This window comes from Arachis hypogaea, chromosome 5 (assembly GCF_003086295.3).
Source record: "Arachis hypogaea cultivar Tifrunner chromosome 5, arahy.Tifrunner.gnm2.J5K5, whole genome shotgun sequence".
In the NCBI taxonomy this organism is placed as follows: domain Eukaryota; kingdom Viridiplantae; phylum Streptophyta; class Magnoliopsida; order Fabales; family Fabaceae; genus Arachis; species Arachis hypogaea.
This window is the reverse complement of record NC_092040.1, coordinates 49,867,177-49,890,199: the sequence shown is the minus strand read 5'-3', so window position 1 is coordinate 49,890,199 and position 23,023 is coordinate 49,867,177. Positions and strand designations below refer to the sequence as shown.

At 35.8% G+C, this 23,023-nt stretch overlaps 1 protein-coding gene across 1 annotated transcript; it reads right to left on the bottom strand.

Moving 5' to 3' along the window:
• LOC140173203 (uncharacterized) lies at nucleotides 1–18,870 on the bottom strand. Its single transcript, XM_072195961.1, has 6 exons — nucleotides 18,696–18,870; nucleotides 18,406–18,605; nucleotides 18,178–18,202; nucleotides 1,059–5,201; nucleotides 870–968; nucleotides 1–557 (listed from the first exon to the last, which is right to left on the bottom strand). The coding sequence occupies exons 1-6, from the start codon at nucleotides 18,868–18,870 to the stop codon at nucleotides 1–3; spliced, it is 5,199 nt and encodes a 1,732-aa protein (XP_072052062.1).
• Nucleotides 18,871–23,023: the final 4,153 nt, after the last annotated feature.

The following is a 23,023-nucleotide window of genomic DNA, read 5'->3' as shown; positions in this document are numbered from 1 at the left end:
TCAGTATGGGCCATCCCAAGCAGCGGCGAGCTTTCCATGAGCAGGGGGTCGTCGAGCTTGTTCAGTTTTTCGAAGTACTAAGTCTCCGTTGTTGAATGCTCTTGGAACCACTCTCCGATCATATCGTCGGCCTACCTGTTGTTGTAGGGCTCTGTGCCGAATTGCTGCTGTTTCCCTAATTTCTTCAATTAGGTCGAGCTCTGCTTGCCGAGCTTTATCATGATCTTCGGCTATATTACGCATGGAGCCTTGGGACACCTCCATCGAAATCATTGCTTCGGATCCGTAGACCAACCTGAAAGGGGTTTCCTTGGTCGTTGAGTGGATTGTTGTATTGTACGCCCATAGAACTTTTGGGATAAGTTCGGCCCACAGGCCCTTTGCGTCGCCGAGTTTTTTCTTTAATGCTTGCAGGATGACCTTATTTGCTGCTTCCGCTAGTCCGTTGGATTGTGGGTGCTCGACAGAAGAGAAGTGTTGCTTTATCTTTAGATTCTGCAAAAACTCCTTGAAAGTGTTGTCAGTAAATTGCCGACCATTATCAGTGACGATATGGCCTGGTATACCAAATCTACAAATTATGTATTTTCATACGAAGCTTATCATTTGTGATGAGGTGATTTTTGCAAGCGGCTGGGCCTCAATCCATTTAGAAAAGTAATCTATTGCAACTACCAAAAATTTTACCTGTCTTGGAGCAGTGGGGAAAGGGCCAAGAATGTCTATTCCCCATCTGTTGAACGGCCAACTTACCACTGACTGATGGAGATGTTCGGCAGGCATGTTAATGATCGGTGAGTATTTCTGACAGTTGTCGCACGTTCTGACTTTATGCCTGCTATCCTCCCATATTGTCGGCCAATAAAAACCTGCGCGGAGAGCCTTTTGTGCCAAGCTTCGTGCTCCGCAGTGTATGCCGCAGATTCCTTCATGAGTTTCGGCTAAAAGAAGATCGGCCTCTTCCCTGTCTAAACATTTTAACAATGGTCGAGAATAACCTCGCCTATACAGAATATTATTTATCAAGGTGAAAAAAGAAGCTTGTCTTCTGAATTTACCTTTGTTTTCAACCTCCTCCGGAACAGAGCCGTTACGGAGGTATTGAATGTAAGGTTCCTGCCAACTGCTCTTACTCAAGGTATTTAAAATTTTTGCTGATTCAAAGCTCGGTCTGTCTATGGTTGACTGTAAGAGTGTGGCAGTGTGCGCTTGCGTTGTTGCTAGTTTTGACAGAACATCTGCCCTATGGTTTTGTTCTCTGGCTATGTGGGCAATCTCTATTTTAGAAAACTTATTTAGTAAGGTTTGAACAATATTTAAGTATTTCAAAAGAATTGGATCTTTTGTTTGGAAATTTTGATTTGCTTGTTGCACGACTAGTAACGAATCGCAATAAACCTTTAAATCATGGATATCCAAATCAATGGCTAACCTGAGCCCAGCTATGAGGGCTTCGTATTTAGCTTGGTTATTGCTGGCTTTAAATGAAAACCTGAGTGAGTGTTCGAGGATTAAACCATCCGAGCTTTCTAATAGAATTCCTGCTCCTGCCCCTTGAGGGTTTGAGGCTCCATCGACGAACAGTGTCCAAAGCCGACTTCTTTCATTGGATGAAGTGTTGGTGAATTCTGCCACAAATTCAGCCAGGCATTGTGACTTAACAGACCCTCTTGGTTGGAATTGTATATCGAACTCAGACAGTTCAATTGACCACTTGGTTAGTCGCCCTGCTAGCTCAGGCTTAGAAAGTATTTGTCGTAGTGGATACTCTGTTCTGATGATAACTGTATGACTCTGAAAATAAGGTCGGAGTCGTCTTGCCGAGAATATGATTGCCAGGACGAGCTTTTCAAGCCTTGGATACCGAAGTTCCGCGCTTTGTAGTGTCTTGCTGACAAAATATACCGGCTGCTGCTCTTTGCTGCTCTCTGTGACAAGAACCGAACTAACAGTCATCTCGGTGACGGACAAGTAGAGGTATAGTGGGTCGCCGAGCTTTGGTTTCTGCAAAACAGGTGGCTTGGACAGGAGGTGTTTCAAGCTTAAAAATGCTTCTTCGCATTTCTCATCCCAAGAAAAGCTTTTTGTAGCTTTCTTTAGACATTGGAAAAAATGGAAAGATTTCAGGGCCAAACATGGTAAGAATCTTGACAACGCCGCTAATCTCCCTGTTAACCTTTGTACATCTTTTACTGAGTTTGGACTGCGCATATCAAGTATTGCTTGACACTTCTCTGGGTTTGCTTCGATTCCCCGACTTGTTAGCATGAATCCGAGGAATTTTCCTCCTTTTACGCTGAAGGCGCACTTTTCCGGGTTCAGTCTCAAGTTATAGCGTCTGATTTGAGCAAATATTTCCTCGAGATCTTCAGTATGGGATTGGCCGACCTTGGTCTTGGCGACCATGTCGTCAACATATACCTCGATGTTTCTGCCTATCTGTTTCTCGAAAATCCTGTTCATCAGTCGTTGGTATGTTGCCCCTGCATTCTTTAAACCGAAAGGCATAACATTATAGCAGTAGTTTCCATATTCAGTTATGAAAGCTGTTTTTTCTTGGTCTGATGGATGCATAAGGATCTGATTATAACCCGAATATGCATCCATAAAACTCAAAGTGTCATACCCACAAGAATTATCTACTAATGTATCTATGCAGGGTAAAGGAAAAGCATCTTTTGGACAGGCTTTATTTAAATCAGTAAAGTCGACGCACATGCGCCATTTACCGTTATTCTTTTTTACCATAACGATGTTTGCCAGCCAAGTGGTGAATCTGATTTCACGGATGAACTTTGCTTCAAGGAGCTTGTTGACCTCAGTCATGGAAGCTGATCGCTTCTCGGCGCCGAGGTTTCTCTTTTTTTGGGAAACTGGTCGGGCCGCCGGGCTAACAGCTAGCTTGTGAGTGATTACTGACGGACTAATCCCGGGCATGTTTCCCGAAGTCCATGCGAAGAGGTCGGTGTTTGCTCGTAAGAAATTGGTTATCTTTATCCTTGCTTCGTCGTCCATTGATGTTCCGATGAATGTGAACTTTGATGGATCGTCGGTTAGGGCGACCTTTTGAAGCTCTTCATTAGGCATGGGACGTTCCTGAAAGTCGGCTCTTGGGTCCAATTCTGTCATGATCGGTTGTTCGGATTGTATTGAGTTGATCCGAGTTTCGGTGTTTCTTCTGAGAGGTTTCAGACTTATGTTGTAGCACTGCCGAGCTTCCTGGAGGTCGCCATGTATGGTTGCAACCCTATTATCCTGCACAGGGAACTTGACACAGAGGTGATATGTAGAAACAATAGCAGCAAATTTGTTTAAAAAAGGTCTTCCTAAAATAACATTATAAGGGCTAAAACAGTCTACGACGAGGTACTGAATGTCCTGTGTTCTGGATAGTGGTTGTTCCCCTAGTGTGGTTTGCAACCATGCAGATCCTAGGACGGGGACCCGTTCTCCTGAAAATCCGACCAGGTCTCCTGAGTATGGCTGCAAAATGTTAGTACTCAATTTCATCTTTTGAAATGTTGCAAAAAAAAGTACATCAGCATTACTCCCTGGATCAAGCAGTGCTTTCCGAACAATAAGGTCTCCTAGTTGGATAGAGACGACCACAGGATCGTCGTAGTTCGTGTGCTTTGTATTGACGTCGGTAGGATGAAATGTCAATTCGGGAATGTCCGGGACTGGTTCCGAGCTATGGTCGAGATCGTCCACCACTAACATAGCTCGGTAGGTTTGCTTCCTGGCTGAACTGGTACTTCCCCCTCCGGCATATCCTCCTGAAATACAATTGATTACTCCCCGTGGTTGAGCGGGGGTCTTATCCTTTTCTTTTGATGACTGGCCTGTTGAGGGTTGTTCTGAGTTCGGTACCATTCTTTTCTGCATGTGACCTGCGATGAATTTGTCGAGATGGCCTTGTCGGGCCAATCGCTCTAGGAGGTCCTTAGCAATTATACACTCGTCAGTTGTATGACCATGCTTCTGGTGGAAAGTGCAATATTTTGATTTGTCAATGTTCTTGGGTTCAGGGTAATTTCCTGCCTTGCGGGGAGGTTTGATCAATTTTGAATTCAGAATTTCCTTAATGATATCGTCCCTCTTGGTATTAAACTGGGTATATGATTCATAACGGGGGACTGGTTTGAAACCCTTTTTGGTATCGCAAGCTCTTTCTTCGTCTTTAGGAAGGGGCCTCTCTGATTTCCGTGCTTGGCGAAGCTCTTCGATATCTATCTGCCCTTTGGCCTTTTCGCGGAATTCAGCTAGAGTTTTTGGCTTAGCTACCGCGATGGTTTCTTGGAACTTTCCTGGACGAAGGCCACTTTTAATGGCGTGAAGATGCACTTTAGGATGGAGGTCCGGAATACTCATGGCGACCTTAGTGAACCGAGTTATATAGTCCTTTAGACTTTCCTGTGGACCCTGCTTGATCGTCGTTAAGTAGTCAGAATCGTGGAGATATATCGCCGAGGCTGCAAAATGATCTTCGAATTGTTTGGCGAGCTCCTGAAAGCGTGAGATAGAATCTGCAGGCAAAGAACAAAACCAGTCAAGTGCAGGACCATCCAAAAAAGAAGGAAAACATCGGCATAAAATAGGATCAGAAGCACCGTTAACAATCATGATTGATGGGAATTTTTTGACATGTTGTTTAGGGTCTCCCAGCCCGTCATATGGGGTTAATGTGGTCGGCAAAGTAAACTGTCTGGGCAGTTGGAAGTTCATTATCTCGGCTGTGAATGGTCCTACAGAATTGTCGGGGTTTTCCCCCTCATTTTTAGGTTGACTCTCTTCATTCCGTTCCTCCTCGTCATGTCCCTGCTGTGGTGTGTCAGAGACGTGAGTCGGAAGTGATCGTCGCTCATCGTTTCCGTGTTCTTCGCGGTTATTATTATTGTGCTCCAGACGAGCGTGTTCTAGTTGCGCGATTTGATTTTGCATTCGCTGGTTATCCTCCGCCATCCGTTGGTTTGCTTGTTGAAGCTCGGTCACCATCCTCAGAAGCTCGGACGGGGTGGGGGGAGGAACATCAGCCATAGAGAATCGGGTATTTGTGCCGAATGATATCTCAAAAGGCCCTTCTTCTAGCGCCAAATGTTCTGACCTGTTGATGCTGGATATAACTCGTCCTCCAGAATAGGTCGGTGAACTTTCTCTAGTCGAACACAAAATATGGTGGTTGAAACCGAGGTGGTGGGTACCTGCAAAGGCACTCCGACGCTCAAGTCAGTAAGAGAATTTTTCAAGTATCTGCTTTCGAAAGTGGCTTACCTCTTTGGCTTCTATTTTTTGCCTTTTATATGGCCGGTCGCAAATGGCCGTTTTTTAGATAACGTCTGACCATTAATTTGTATATCCGACGTTATAGGCAGGTGGTAAGTGCCGACTTAATTATAATGATCAGCTATGATTATGAATATACGTTACTGAGCTATAATGATTGTGAATAAGCGTTACCGAGCTATAACTCGTAACCGACTTATTACTCGTTCATACCAAGATTAATGAGATAAGGCTTTGTTATTGTTATTTATATTTATATATCATTCGTTAGGGAAGCAATACATGACAGAAATAAAATTGATATCTGTACCGTGTGTAGAATTGTATATTTTAATTTTTACATTATGATAAAAGGAGTTTTTTTTTTTCTAAAAGTAAGAATATTTTATCCGACATTGGTAAAATATAATATGTCCATATCTAGGATAGAAATCAGAAAATGAAAGATCTTTTTCTACATTCAGTGACGGATTCAGAAAATTTTAGTAGTGGGGATAAAAATAATATATAAAATTAATAAAAATTTAACATTAATATATTTAGATATTGAAAATTCAAAATATATTAGTCAAACTTTAAATAATTTGATTAACACATCAAAAAAAATTTAATTTAAAGGTATTTTTTTGTTAAATATCCTCTATATCCATCGACTCACATTTTATTTATTCTTTTTTATATAATACAAAAAAATTATAGCTCAATAATTAAAGAATCTATAAAAAAATATATAAAATTAAAAAAAAACACAAAAATAATTACGAAAAAATAAAAATTTAGCTCAAACAATCACATTTTTTCATATAAATATAAATAATGTCTTTTTTTCTATTAAGTAATTATTCAAATATTTTTTGCCATTTAATTGCACAATTGACACTCTATAATATTTATGGTAAAAAAATTTTTATGAAAATAATTATTATACATAATACCAAAACTAAATTAAATAAATAGTAAAAATAAATAAATGATATATAATATATATTATCTCAAATTAATTAAAAAATTATTAAATACCAACAGTCTCATTTTTATTTGAGAAACTAAATTTGATTTTAGATAATTAATTAATTAAATTATTATTACTATTTAATCAAGTATATTTATTTTTCTAATATAAAAATATTAAATTTATATAATTCAATCATTTTTATGATTGTGTTATTAGTTAATAACCTAAATTTTTCACACATATATTTAAAAAAATAAATATGGGGATAAACTTATTATTTTAAGGGGACATTTAATATTTATGTGTATACTTATTATTTGTTTATAAAAATTTAATGGATTGCCCCCACATACTTGTAAGTAAATCTGTCCCTGACTACATTCAATAACAAGTAAAGAAGAAATATAATTACCAAGAATGAAGAGAGAATTGGAACAATAAGTAAAGAAAAGTGAGTTCGAACTAGGAATTTGATCTCATTTTTTTGTTGGAAAAATTAAGATTTAGTAAGATCCTATTTAACAGTAGAAGTACTAAAAATATTTTTTTTCATAATTTATACAATTAAATAAATAATTCTAAAAGTACTCTAAAAATGACAGAAATTAAATAATTAAATACTAAAATTTTATCTAAAAATACTTTAAACAGAGGGACAAAAAATTTATAAGACCTAGTCTAATAAAATTTTTTATTATTAAAATAATAAATACACAATCAGTCTTTCTAGTGACACTAGGGCATCTCAACAATTAATAAAATGCATCATCAAAATTGATGAAACCAACATAAATCCTCCACAAAAGTAGATATCTCAAATCAGACAAAAGATAAAGCAATACAAGTAACAAGTTATATTCTAATATTCATCTCTACACCAGAAATAACATACTAAAATTTCATAAAAAATTGAGCAAGTTTACCGGTTCAATTGGATCAAAATGACATGCCATTTTTCCCTAATTTTTCTTCTTTTCTTCGTCGATTTCACCTCCCTGTTTCCTTTTCTTTTTCAAATGGAGTTAATACTCTCTCTCCTTCTCTCCTTCTCTCTCTCTCCTAAAAACCACTTCTTTCTTTTATTTATTTATTATTTTTTATTTTTTGTTTTAAAGTTGTGTGGGTTCTACTTGAGATTTAGAGATTTACCAATAAATTTTCACTTTACCAACTCAAATGGGGATAGGCTGTTCCACTAGGCCTACCTTCTCTTTGCAGGAATCAAATTTTATTGTAGGTAAGCTTTTAGTTATCATATCTGACCTATTATCATCAGTATGGATCTTCTCAAGTGCATATGACTTCATTTCAAGTGCTTGACGTATTCAATGATATTTCACCTCTATGTGCTTTGATCTAGAATGAAACATCTGATTCTTACTTAGATGGATAGCACTTTGATTATCACAAAATAATACAAATTTCTCTTGATTGATGCCTAACTCTTGTAGAAATTTCTTCATCCACAAAAGTTCTTTAGAAGCTTCCAAAATAGCAGTGTATTATGCCTTTGTAATAGATAAAGCAATACATTTCTAAAGTCGAGATTGCCATGACACAACTCTCCCTTCAAAAGTCATCATATAACCAGAAGTAGACTTCCTTGAATCAAGATCCCGTGTCATATTCGCATCTGTGTAACCATCCAACATAAGTTAGCCACTTCTAAAGCATAAAGAAACTCTAGAAGTACCATTAAGGTATCTGAAAATCCACTTCACTGCTTGCTTAATGTTCCTTGCTAGGATTAGAGAGAAACCGACTAACAATTCCAACAATATGAGAAATATCTGGCCTAGTGCAAACCATAGCATACATCAAACTACCTACCGCAGATGCATATGAAATCTTCTTCATTTCTGCTTTTTCTTTCTCACTTGTAGGGCATTGCTGTGAACTCAACTTGAAATGACTATCAAGTGGAGTACTAAGAGGTTTGGAATTACTCATGCTAAACCTCTCTAAAATCTTCTCAATATATTTATACTGCGACAACTACAATTTTTAATTTTTCCTATCACGAGTGATACTCATGCCAAGAATTTTCTTTGCAAGACCCAAATTCTTCATAGCAAAGGATTGACAGAGAAAAAATGTCGGTAAAGATTTTCACAAAAAAATATTGCGTTGCAAGTATAGTTTTAAACCGACAATTAAACTTCAATCAATATTTAAATTATTTGTCACAGATACAAACCCAATAAAATCAACCGAAGTATTTAAACCTCGAGTAGTCTCTCAAGAAAATGCATTTTCTGTAATTGCAGCACATAACGCTCTGTCACACGTACGTATCACTGAACAAATTCTTGGTCATGCGTACGTGTCATCCACGCGTACACGTCACTTGCCTGCTGCATTGGACACCCGTACGCGTCGTCCACACGTGTGTGTCGCTACCAGATTCTGAAATACTTGATTTCTTGTGTTCCTTCCACTTTTGCATGCTTCTTTTCCATCCTCTAAGCCATTCCTGCCCTATAAACTCTGAAAACACTTAACAAACATATCACGGCATCGAATGGTAATAAGAGAGAATTAAAATTGGCAAATTTAATGCCAAAGAAACATGTTTTTAATCATAGCATAAAATTAGGAAGAAAAATGTAAAACATGCAAATTATATGAATAAGTGTGAGAATAATGGATAAAATCCACTAAATTCAATACAAAATAAACCGTAAAATAGTGGTTTATCAATCTCCCCACACTTAAACATTAGCATATCCTAATGCTAAGCTCAAGAGAGGCTATAATGGAGGTGAAGAGGAATGGTAGAAATTATGAAATGCAACCTATTTAAATGAATGCAACTAAATGCAAAAATACTTCTACCTACTTGGTTTAAAGTAAATCAAATTCTCCAAGAACAAATATAAACTGGATTTCACTAATTCAAATCATAAAATAAAGTGTAAATAGACTTTCAAGAAGAAAATTTGTGAAAGTCAAGAACAAAGAATCGAGCATCGAACCCTCACTGAAAGTGTATACACTCTAATCACTCTAGTGTTTGAGGGTCGATTCTCTCGGTTCTCTACTAATCTTGCTTTCCAAGGCTTGCTCTTCTTCTACCAATCAATAAAGAATTTAATGCATAAATACACATATCAAGAGGTCTTTTAAAGGGTTGTAATAGGGTTAGGGTCACAGTAGGAATGTATTTAGTTAAGTGGGCTAAAATATGAATCATTGATTAACCTAAACTTCCCACCTAACTTGAGACAATCCATGTAATCAGAATATAAAATCCAACTACCCATTAACTATCTTTTCCACATATTCATGCATCCGATTTTGAGTAATACATATGCATTGCTATCACCATTTACTTTGGGGTATTTTGTCCCCTTTTTATTTATTTACTCTTTTTTTTCTTTTTTTCTTTTTTTTGTTTTCTTTTTATTTTTTTCTTTTTCTTTTATTTTTCTCAATTCATGTGATTAAGTTATTGAATGCATGAACATATCCTCAAAATTTTTTCATATTTTCACAAAAAAATCTAACATACTCAATTTCCAGACCAAATGTTTCCAAACCCAATTTTTTCACACTTAATTCATGAGCACTATCACTAGTCTAAACTAACCAAGGATTCAAATTAAGGGCATTATTGTTTTCCACTTAGAGTTAGTGATGAGCTAAAGTAAAGAATAAATGTGGTTAAAACGGCTCAACATTGGTTTGTGAAGGATGATGAAAAGGGTAAGGCCATATGGGTATGTGAGAGAGAACAACACATACCAAAATAAAGTATTGGTTGATAAAATGTAGCCAATCAAATAGGCTCAAAATCTCACGAGTTTTGTATGTTCGAGCTCTAAAACCATATTCCAAAATAAATTTCTTCAAGCAAGTTTAACAAAAATTTTAATTCAAATTAGTGAAATGCTATAAAATAGTTTCTTGGAAAAGAATTCATCACTTCAACCAAGTAGTGCTTAAATGCAAGCAATTCACTACACTTGCAATATATTATGCAATGTAACAATTAACTAACAAAGAAAATTAAGAATTGGTGTTGAAAAGAAAGTAACTAACCCACAGAAATTGGTATCAACCTCCCCACTCTTAAAGATTGCACTGTCCTCGGTGCATGCAAAGATGTGCAAGTGGACGGGTTGCTACAACTGATGCGCTGTCTCCAAAGATTGTGCGGCGGGACTTGTTTGTCGCCCTATTTAGAAGTATTCTGTTTTCCTTCTTGGTGGCCATCTTGAAAGAAAAGAAAAAGGAAGAAGAATAACCCACAAACAAGATATGCAAACAAATAAAATATGGGTGGGCTAATGCCAAATAATAAAGAGGTTCTCAACTACATGGTAGCTACAACATGTAAATGAGAAAATAATAGAAGCAAAGGGCACGTCAACTAAATAGCAAACAAGTTAAGAAGCACCCAAAATAAGGCAAGAAATATGCAACAGTTGAGTATGAATATTCAACACCAATAGTATAATATCAAACTTAGAAAAGAAAATAAGAACAAGCAACAAAGTTAAAATGCAATAAATGAGAGAGAATAAAGATGAGAAGGAAAAGGAATGAAGAAGAAAAAAGGTAGAAAGAAAGAAGAACGAGAGAAGAAAGAAGAAAAAAGGAGAGAAGAAAGATGAAGAAAGTAAAAGAAGACGTGACATGTTAGCGTCGCCCACACGTACGCGTGGGTTGCAGCAGAATGAGGAGGTGACGCATACGAGTCAGTCACGCGTACGCGTGAAAAGCAGAAAAGGTAAGATGACGCGTACACGTAGGTGTGAATTGTGTTCCTCGCACAACACTCGTGCAGTGGCAGCCCAACTCTCTGTTTTTAGTACTGGACAATCAAAATTTTGGGTCGACGCCTACACGTGGGTGGTAAAATACACAAATGACGCATACGCGCCGCTTACGCGTGGGGTTGGCTATGCGCCTAGCACCCCACCAGTGCAGTCCTGGCACAACTCTCTGTCCAGGCCGCGCTGTTGCGCCGTTCCAGCACGGTGTGGGCACGAACCAAATTTGGGTGTTGACACGTATGTGTCAGTCACGCACACGCGTGATAGCCCCTCCCCCCTCCTCCCCCCCCCCCCCCCCCCGTTTTTTAAAGAGACTAACAAGCTATCAAAGTAATGCCAAACTTTATTAAATAAGTGAAACCACAGCTTAAACTAAATAATCCTAACTAAAAATAAAAATTCAACATATTAACAAAATAAAAGAGAGAATAGGAAGAATTTACCATCGTGGGGTATCTCCCACCTAGCACTTTTGGTTAAAGTCCTTAAGTTGGACATTTGGTGAGCTCCTCGTCATGGTGGCTTATGCTTGAACTCATCTTGAAACTTCCACCAACGCTTGGACTTCCAATAAGCTTCAACGTTTTCAAGTGAATCCACCAAGCCATGATGAAGTTCTTCACAAGCTCTGAGCACCCAAAAGCGATCCTTTTGTATGCTGGGATCCCAAATCTTGTTTCTACACCTGTCTTTAAGTGGATCATCATTATTCCAACCGGGTGGCAAGTAATCCAAATTCTCAATAAAGTACCAAACTCTTCTCTTAGATCCAACCAACTAGTCCAACCTTTGCATCTAGCTCTTGAAATCTCATCCTTGATGAGTCTTGATTTGTAGCTCCAACCATTAAACATCCTTCTCTTACGCTTAATTCTGCAAAGCCTCCTAAGTTGGCCATCTGTTTCAATAATACCATACTCAAGTGGGACAATAAAGTTAATAGAGATAAGTTTTACCCACTCAATTGAGGGTGTGGATGGCAACCTATGTAGAGAAGTCTCAACGATCTTGACAAAGCATATTCAACTCCTGTCCACCCTTGCTGACGAACTTCCACCTTTTGAAAGGATTCTTCACTTTCAAGCTCTTCATCACCAAATTCATCCAACTCTTCTCCATCACTCAAATCATAAATCTGAGGTCGAGAGAAATCTACCTCAATATTGCTTTCAATTTCATCGGGAGAAGGTTCTTCAAACTCAAGGGGTTCACTTGTGGATGCAAATTCATCACTAGGAGGACTTGATTCATGATCATCATCACCAAGGGAACTTGCCTCATGATCTATCCCGTCCAATTCTTCATAGGAAATATTCCTTGGAGGTTGTGCATTACCCTCCTCAACAGTAATTTCAAGCTTCTTGGAAGAATACTCTACAACTCTAGATTCCTATGGATGTTCAGCATCTCCTAAGTCTTCAACCACTTCTTCCTCTTCAACCATTACGGCTTCCTCCAGTTGTTCCAATACCAAGTCAATCACATTCCTCATTTTTCACTAAAGTTCCTAATCTCTCTTTCATGCTACGCTCCTCATTAGATTCTCCGCATATGGGCATAGGGGTACTTCGAGTGTCGAAGCGTAGGGAGACTAAATTATTTACTACCTCAGTCAAGGTAGCCATGAATTCTAGTGTCTTCCTTTGTGTTTCACGTTGCTCATGAAATATTGAAGCGAGAGAATCATCTATTGGGGCTTGGGGTGGATAGGAGGGTTCAGCAGTTGGGAGAAGGGGTTCGTAATAGGAGGGTGGTTCATCATGATAAGGATGTGGCGGCTCAACACTCTCCATCTTTTCCACTTGTTGCACAACACACTCTACTCCCTTGTTCTCAAGTTGAGATTTGTTAGCCATGAGAGCTTTGTGTGCTTTTCGGCTTTTCTCACTCTATTTAATGGATGGTTGCTTGAAGTCGATCCATTGCTTCCTTAAAATGATCCCGTGGCTTTTGTTTTACTTGGCTAACATAATTAGGATCATATTGCTCTTGGAGTGATGGATATGGACATTCCCCTATGGAGGGTTGTGGTGGAAAGGAAAGTTCATCTTGTGGTTGAAAGTTTGCATACATTGGAGGTGAAGTATATTGAGGTGGTGGTTCTTGGGAGTAATTGAGTTGGAATTGGTGTGGCTCTATGTATGGTTCATAGGACTCATAAGGTGGTTGGTATGGTGGATATGGGCATAAGGAAGTGTTTGATTGTAGGTGGCCTGTGAGTATGGTGGTTCAAAACTATGTTGAGGAGGGGGTTCATATGCATATGGTGGGACTTGTTGGTAACTACAAAGGGGTCCACCATAGCTATTGGATTGATATGCATCTTGGAATGGCTCTTGCTCATAGTACGTTGGTGGAGGTTGTTGCCAAAAAGGTTGATCATATGCTTAAGGTTCCTCCCACCTTTGATTGTCCCAACCTTGATGTATGTCCTCATTGTAGCTTCCATTCCCTACAACATAATTTGAACCAAACTCATAGACAAAGGGGTGAGAATTCATAGTAGCAAGAGAAAATAAAAACAAACACTAATAAGAAATAATGAAATTAAACTCCTAAAACTAGAAACAACTAACAAGGAAACATAAAGCAAACATATTCACAATATTCACAATAACCAATAATAGGGCACACATTTTCAATTCCCCGGCAACGGCGCCAAAAATTTGACGAAGGAAAAATTTCGGTAAAGATTTTCACAAAAAAATATTGAGTTGCAAGTATAGTTCTAAACCGACAATTAAACCTCAATCAATATTTTAATTGTTTGTCACAGATACAAACCCAATAAAATTAACCAAAGTATTTAAACCTTGGGTCGTCTCTCAAGAAATTTCAGGGAAGGGTATTTACTATTGATTATGGAAAAGCGTTTTTAGGATTTTTGAATTAAGAGACAAGAAAGTAAAATGGTAAGAAAATAAAGTAATAACTAGGAAAGCTCTTAGCAAGGAAAGAGGATTAGAAGTCCTATCCTTATTATCATTGTCAATTGTGTTGGTAAATGTAGTTGCCTTCACTTAGTTAACCTCTAAGCAATGGAGGAAGGTCAAGTGCATACAATCAACTTGAGTTCACAAGTCCTAGTCAACTCATAGAGAGAGACTAGCTTAGGTGAAGTTCAAGCTAACCGGCAATCTTCAATCACCAATCAACAAAAGAGTTTTGATAACTCAAAAGTCTCTAATTGATCAATCCAAGTTAAGAACATAAAAATCTAATTTAAAATCCTACCAAGCATTTTATCAAACACTTGGTATGCACAAAATAAAAGCATGATAAAATTAACAAGGAATATTAAATCTAAATAACCAATTGCAAGCATCAATGACTAACAAATGAAGAGAGTAATAATAAACATATAAACATAAATTGCATTAACAGAATGTGACAAGAGCTCATAAACATAAAAATGGTGCAAAAGAAAAATTAACAAGAGAAGAAGATAAACTAAAGTGCTTAAATAAATAAAAGTAAGGGAAAACTAAATTAAAATTGGCAAATTTAAGGCCAAAGAAGCATGTTTTCAATCATAGCATAAAATCAGGAAGGAAAATGTAAAACATGCGAATTATATGAATAAGTGTGAGAATAATGGATAAAATCTACTCAATTCAATACAAAATAAATCATAAAATAGTGGTTTATCTAGGATTTATTCAAGTCTTTCTTAAGACTTTCAATCTTCTTAGTATCATGACCAACAATCAACATGTCATCAACATAAAGCAACAGAATTATAAAATTACCATAAGAGAATTTCTTAACATACACACAATGATTAGAAGAAGTCTTACTATACCCATGACCTTCCATGAAGGAATCAAACTTTGTGTACTACTACCTTAGTGCTTGCTTCAGCCGATATAAGCTATTCTTCAACTTGCATACAAGATGCTCCTTTCCCTTAACCTCGAAACCTTCTGCTTGATTCATATAAATTTCTTTATCTTTGTTACCGTAAAGAAATGTAGTTTTCACATCAAGCTGCTCAACCTCTAAATTTAAGCTAGCTGCTAATCCAAGCACAACTCGAATAAAGGACATCTTCACAACTGGAGAAAAAGTCCCCTCAAAATCAAGACATTTCTTTTTCTCAAAACCTTTCATAACCAACCAAATTTTGTACCTTGACCGTGAGACATTTTCATCTACTTTTAATTTGAATACCCATTTATTTTTTAATGTTCTTTTACCCTTCGGTAGCATCACCAATTCAAACGTATAATTCTCATGCAAGGATTGTATTTCTTCTTATATAACCTTTAGCCAATCTTCTTTATGCTCATCAAACATAGCTTTTTTGTAGCTCTCTGACTCCTCAGTCTGAGTGTTCATCACATACTCATTAGGAGAGTATTTTTGAGAGAGATGGCGCTCTCTAGTAGATCTTCTCGATTCAGCCTCAATTGGTGGTTCAGGTGGAACTTCAACATCTGGTGAAACTTTTACATCTGACACCTCTGATTGAGGTGTAGGTTCATCATGCAAATTATTACCATCATTATCAACTTGTACATCTCCCTCGTCAACAGGAGGTCTAGTAGAAAGACAAGGTTCATCATCAGCAAAACATCTAATAGTTATTATTGGCTTATCTATCTTCTCAAGATCTTCAATAGTTTGGTCTTTAAGAAAAATCATATCTCGACTTCTAATTATTTTCTTACTCATCGGATCCCATAATCTATAACCAAAGTCTTCGTGACTATAACTCATGAAAATACACTGCTTTGACTTTTCATCAAGTTTGGATCTTTCATCTCTTGAAATATGAACAAAAATCTTGCAACTAAACACTCGCAAATGACTATAGGAGATATCTTTTCCTCTCTAGACTTTTTTTGGAACATCACTATTTAGTGGAACTGAAGGAGAAAGATTAATCAAATCTATCGCAATCCTCATTGTTTTATCCTAAAAGGATTTAGGTAACTTTGCATGAAAAAACATATATCTAATTCTATTATTGATAGTACGATTTATTCTTTTTATAACTCTATTTTGTTGAAAAATCTTAAAAATCGTCTTCTGATGCCATGCCTTTTATAATACTCTATTAATCATTACAAAAATTAGATAAGAATATGAAATTTTTTTGTTATAATAAATATTTATAGTGAGAAGATCTTAAGTATCAAACACTTAGATCACAAAAATTATATACCACATTATCTTATCTTATTACGCATATTTAGTGACTATGCGAAGAACCGCACATGATCCCTCCCTCTGTTTTTTCAAAATAATTTGTTAGTATTATTAGTCTATGTATATTGTTAATTAATTATGTATATTAGTATATTATACATAAAATAATTATATATAAATAACTCATTATGCATAATGTGTATACATCATATTAATAGTAAGTAGTGTTTAAAATAATAATAATAATATACGGAATAATCGTATTATGTATAAATATTTAATAAACTTATAATAATTATGAGCTAAATAAAAATAATAAGTTAGCCCATTTAAAAATTAAGATGATTCACACAAAATAAAATTATAATTTATTTTTAATAAAATTCTATTCTTTTTTTTTTTGTTTATACTCTTTTCATAAAGAAATATTTAAAACTTTTTACTTCATATAGCAACAACAATAATTGAATGGACTTTTAATAATTATGAAAATTATTAAAATAAAGTTCTTTTAAACAAAGATGAAATACAAACTTTTAACAAATTATATCATAAAATATATTGAAAAAAAATATTTTAAAATTTGCTTCAGATATAGTATATAATTAATTATTTTAGTTGTATTAAATTTATACCAAATAAATTTCAAAATATTAAAATCTTAATATATGTTACTGAATATAATTTTTATATAATATAATTATTGATATAACATATATATATATATTATTATTTTATATTTAATTTGGTTTCTTCTTATAAAATTTCATATTCTGCCATTGCCTATGCTAATCATCAATAAGCTTTCAAAACCTAGTAACACTTGGTAGCATCCAAACACCAAAATGCCTTTCTTAATTGCTTCATAACTAATTGTGTTAAAATTAGTCATCAAAATCAATAATATATGTTAGAATATAAAATATATATTAAAAATATTTAAAATAAGCATAACAACTTTATTTATGTTCGTTGAATGTACCGTATTTTATAAACCATTAATTTTCATTAAAGGTAAATTAAAAGTTACTATAAAAAAATATTAATAAACCATAATAAATATAGAATACACTAAATATTATTAGTATATAAATAAATAAATAATTAAGTATCTTTTAATATACAATACTTTAAATAAAAAATATAATTTTTTATTTTTAAATAATAAATATCAAATATATAAATACAAAAAATATTTTATTTATTTTATCATGTAATAAAATTTTTATAATATTAAAAAATAATTTTAAAATAATATTCTAAACTGTAATACAAAAATATAAAATAATTAAATTTTATTTTAATATTATGAAAAATAATTAAATTATTATATTAAAATTTTATTAACTGATTATTTTGTTAAAAATATTATTATATAATAAAAATTATTATTAAAATGAATACCTAACAAATTTTTATTTTAATAGAAATTAAAATACAAATTATTATTTTCAATTTAAAATAATAGAAATCTCAGCACGATTTATAATTTATTTTTTAAATAAATATTTAAAAAAATTTTATTTTAGGGTAAAAAACACAAATAAACCATGGGAGGAAAATTTTTACATGAATAAGCCAAATTGAATATTGATTCACGAATGAGCCAAAGCATGGTTATATGTAATTCGAACCTATTTGGTTCGAACTACATTTGCACATGAATCAAACCTATTTGGTTCGAACTTCAAACACATAATTCGAACCTAATTAGTTCGAATTACACACGAATAGGTGCCATCACATAATTCGAACCTAATTGGTTCGAATTACTCGTAGTTGTAAATCGAACCAACATGGTTCGAATTACTAAGGAACAGACTTGAATATGTTACGTGCATGGGATCGTAATTGATGAATATGTTTCGTTTAAGGAGTTTTAAACGAAATGTCTGTTGAACACACATGGGAATAAATTAGTCTACGAATTAAATTAATTAAGACATGATGCGGAAATTAAATAACATCAAAACGCAAAGTACAGATATTTTCATAGTAACACACACATACATTTAAAGGTGGATACGAAGTAACACTGAAAACAAAATACGTAGACCAAGATAGGTAACATAAAACTCGGCACAGAAATCATCTAAACAGGTGCGACCCCGTGAAGCAACGACGTGGAACCCGTGTCCTCTGACCTCTCCGGATAAGCGGCTCCTCATCCTCGATCTCGTCGTCCTCGTCCTCGTCCTGCGAGGCTGGCTGTGTAGGCGTCCTAGGCTAGACATGTACCGGTCGGGATGAGGATGGCCCGACAACCGAATGTGACCTAGCAGTATGTGCCGAAGCTGGGGTACCACCCAAAGCGAAATACTCAGGAGGAGGCATGGAGGGAGGCTCATTCAGATCGACATGTAATGGTGCCTGTGTCCCCGTTGTCTGACTCTGCCCACGAGCAGCCTCATCATCATGCATGATGGCACTGATCTCATCTAAGAAGGAAGATCCACCAAAATCCCCATCATACCCAACACCGGCAAGGAAGTCTGAAAACGTGCTGCCCGGACTCACTCATGGCGTACTCTCCTGAAGTGTGTGGTCATCAGAGGAAACTCCAACGAAGTAATCTCCGAGCGGCCCCTCCCCAAGTCCAGCCTCACCATGGGCAGTGGGATCTCCGGTGGCGTAACCCTCTCCACCAAGGCCGCCATGATGGGGACTAACAACCCCGACTGCACCCCTACCCCCACCGTCCATGTCACGAAGATCACCATCGTCGTGGCCTGCAACGGGTGCCCTCCGTCTGCCTCCACGCCCTCGTCCTCGACCACCACCCCTACCTGCCTCATCAGCCTCCCCCACAGCCTGCTCTAGCCACCTCTACTCACGCTGGCTCCGTCGTGTCCCGACACGAGCTCTCCTCTCAACCCGACGCCTATCAGGGACGCCGTCGACTCGATCCATGTCAGGAACTCGCCCAGGACCCCTCTGTGACGCCTCAATAGGAATAGGAACACCCCTCAGATCCCCAGATAAAACTCGGGTGATAAGAACCTCTTTCCATGCTGAATCCACCAGTCTAGGTAGGCGTGCGAAGGACCAGGGTCGGCAACAACATCGAACCGGAGGACGTGGTCTGCACGGGTCTCCCAAAGAATATGCCAATGCTGTAAAGCGGACGGGAACCAACGATTACCACCTCTCCCGTCCTTTGACATCAGAAAGTCAATGTTAAGGGCGGGACGCGGGAGGGGCTGCACAGCACCGAACTACGGTAGAACCCTATCTACCTGATGCTACTCTATAACGGCAAAGTATATCAGCGACGTGACAGACCGTCATACCGCCATGTGTCGAGGCTCCAACGCCTCCGAATGCACAACCTGAAGTACCTCAGGTGAGCTATATAGCATCCAGATAAACTGCACAAAAAAATAGCTATGTTGTCACACCAACTATTATTATACAGAAACATCTGATGTCTAGTTATTCAAATAAAGGTAACCGGAACAACACTCACATTCCTGGGCTGTAACATGTCTATCTTCAATTTCGTGCTTTGCACTCTAGGACCCTTCTCACTGTAGGAAGGGTTGTAACCTGACCACCTTAGCGCACATGAGTGTTATGTTTAATCAGAAGTATGACAGATTTGTAATACAGTACAAGCGTACATGAACATTAACTATTTTAACTTGAAATAGAAAGGCCTGAGTAGCGTACCTAGATGCCAAAGGCCATCTGCATGTATCATACCCAGCAGGCCTAAACCTGGGAAAGCGCCAGAAGATCCAGGACTGAAGTAGCTGAAGTGGGCCCGCTAACTTCATCACATGTCTGTTTGCCACTCAGCACATGCACCGGTACAACCATGCCAATGCTGCAGACCCCCAACTGTAGGAACCCATCTCCTCAAGCCTAGCTACGTAGGGAAGCCATCTGATGTGAATGCGGTTGCCGGACTTGTCGGCAAACAGCTGAGTGCCTAACAACATCATGATATAGGCACGAGCAAAGCGCCGCACAGTCTCCTCATCGGCTCCCTCGGGGCACTCTCCGAAAGTCTCCTGGAACCAGATGCAGTTTACTGCGAACTTCTGAACTTGGCTCGGAGGAGGAATCACTCCAAGCAACTCCTCGAATGACACCCAAGCTGGACGTCCACCCTCGATATACATATGAAAATCTGTAAGGCAACCGCTGACATAACGCCTGTCCACTGCCAACCCCAAATGGTACGCCACATCCTAAAGCGTGATCGTGCACTCTCCGAAGGGCATATGGAAGGTGTGCGTCTCAGGACGCCACCACTCGACGAAGCCGCTGACAAGGGGCTCATCCAACCGGAACCATCTATCGTTCAGTCTAGCCAGATGGTATAACTCGGCCATCTGCAGGTAGGGAACATAACGCTCATCGAGTGGCATGCCTTGTTGCCGCCGCATGCTCCTGATGCATCGATGTGGCTGCGCATTAAATGGACCGCATTATTAGAACCACATACAATACTGGTAACAAAAATAAAACTAACATAATAAACCACTTAGATAAACCACTTACATAAACCATCAACACAACCGCATATAAAACCACTAACAAAAACCACTTACCCCAAACCACCAACTAAACCGCATGCAAAATCACTAAAATAAACCATTTGCAATACCACTACAATAAACCACTAACAATACCACTTAACATAAACCACTTACATAAACCATTAACACAACCGCATATAAAACCACTTACAAAAAACCACTTAAAATAAACCACCAACTAAACCGCATGCAAAACCTCTAATATAAACCATTTGCAATACCACCACGATAAACCACTAACATAAACTGCCACTAAAACCACAGGCAAAACCACTAACTCAAATAAACCGTGTGTACATAATTTTCTATGTACTAACCTCGTTGTTGATGACCCCGGCTATATGAGCCACCCCGTCCAACCGGTACAGCCTTGCAGGATCGTCCCCCATCAGCTGAGTCTTTGGTTCTACTATTTCTCGGATCGAATCTGGGTCGTTTTCTCTGGGATTTGGTGGGGTATGGGAAATGAGAAGTGGTTCGAATTTGCTTGATTCGAACTCCTTATATAGCCCTATTGTTCGTAATTCGAACCAATTTGGTTCGAATTAGCAGTGGAGCTTAATAATGAGTAATTCGAACCAATTAGGTTTGAATTATGTGATGGCACCTATTCGTGTGTAATTCGAACCAATTAGGTTCAAATTATGTGTTTGAAGTTCGAACCAAATAGGTTCGATTCATGTGCAAATGTAGTTCGAACCAAATAGGTTCGAATTACATATAAGTATGCTTTGGCTCATTCGTGAATCAATTTTCAATTTGGCTTATTCATGTAAAAACTTTCCTCCCATTGGTAAATATAGAATACACTAGATATATAAGTAATTAAGTATCTTTTAATATACAATACTTTAAATAAAAAATATAATTTTTTATTTTTAAATAATAAATATCATATATATAAATACAAAAAGTATTTTATTTATTTTATCATGTAATAAAATTTTTCTAATATTAAAAAATAATTTTAAAATAATATTCTAAACTGTAATACAAAAATATAAAATAATTAAATTTTATTTTAATATTATGAAAAATAATTAAATTATTCTATTAAAATTTTATTAACTGATTACTTTGTTAAAAATATTATTATATAATAAAAATTATTATTAAAATGAATACTTAACAAATTTTTATTTTAATAGAAATTAAGATACAAATTATTATTTTTAATTTAAAATAATAGAAATCTCAGCACGATTTATAATTTATTTTTTAAAATGAATATTCAAAAAAATTTTATTTTAATTTAAAATATAAAATCTCAAGCAATAATTTTTATTTATTTTTTATTTAAAAGAAAAACAAAAACCTCACCCAATGATTCTTATTTTATAATTTACCCCTTATATTTTGATAAAACTTCAAAAAATTAAATATTTTTAGATTTTATAAAAAAGTCTCCGATATATAAAAAAATTATAACATAAAATATGTACAAATATTATTTCTTATGTTATTAAAAAAATAAAAGACAAATACTGCTGGTCCATCCGACATATATTGTAGAAAAATAATAAAACAATAAAATAATTGACTAAAAAACAAATGAATAATATTAACAATATATTAGATAATAACGGAGTATTTTAGCAAAATTTAAAACTAATATTAACTAATTATTAATTAAAAATTATTAATTTTCTATTTTTATTTTTTATATTTATTGTGATGTTTTTGTACCTGCCGATGAAATGAAGGATTAGCAAATTTTTATATTATAATAACTTGATTAAAAATTTTTAGCTAGAAAAAAAAATAAAAAATTTAACACAGAAAATCATTAATCATAAGAAAAATTAAAAAAGTAGTTTATAAATATTTTTATTTTGCAGTTTAGAATATTATTTTAATCTGATTCTTTACTATTATAAAAAATTTATTACACGATAATTGATCTTAATAAATAACATATTTTTTATATTTATATATTTTATATTTATTATTTAAAATAAAAGATTATATATTTTTTTAAAATATTCTATATTAAAAGATATTTAATTATTTATTTATTTATGTACTAGTGATGTCTAATGTATTCTATATTTATTACGATCTATTAATGCTCTTTTTTATATTAATTTTTTATTTATATTTAATAAAATCGGAAGAAGAGACAAAAATACACCTAAAAGTTCACACGCTCGATATCATTACACTTCAATCATTTAATGAGTTACGCGTGCACATTATTTATACATTCCGATGGACACATTTACCCTTTCAACCATCAACATGTGGCGGCGTTAAATGATTGAAGTGTAATTATATCTAACGTGTGAACTTTTAAGTGTATTTTTGTCTTTTTT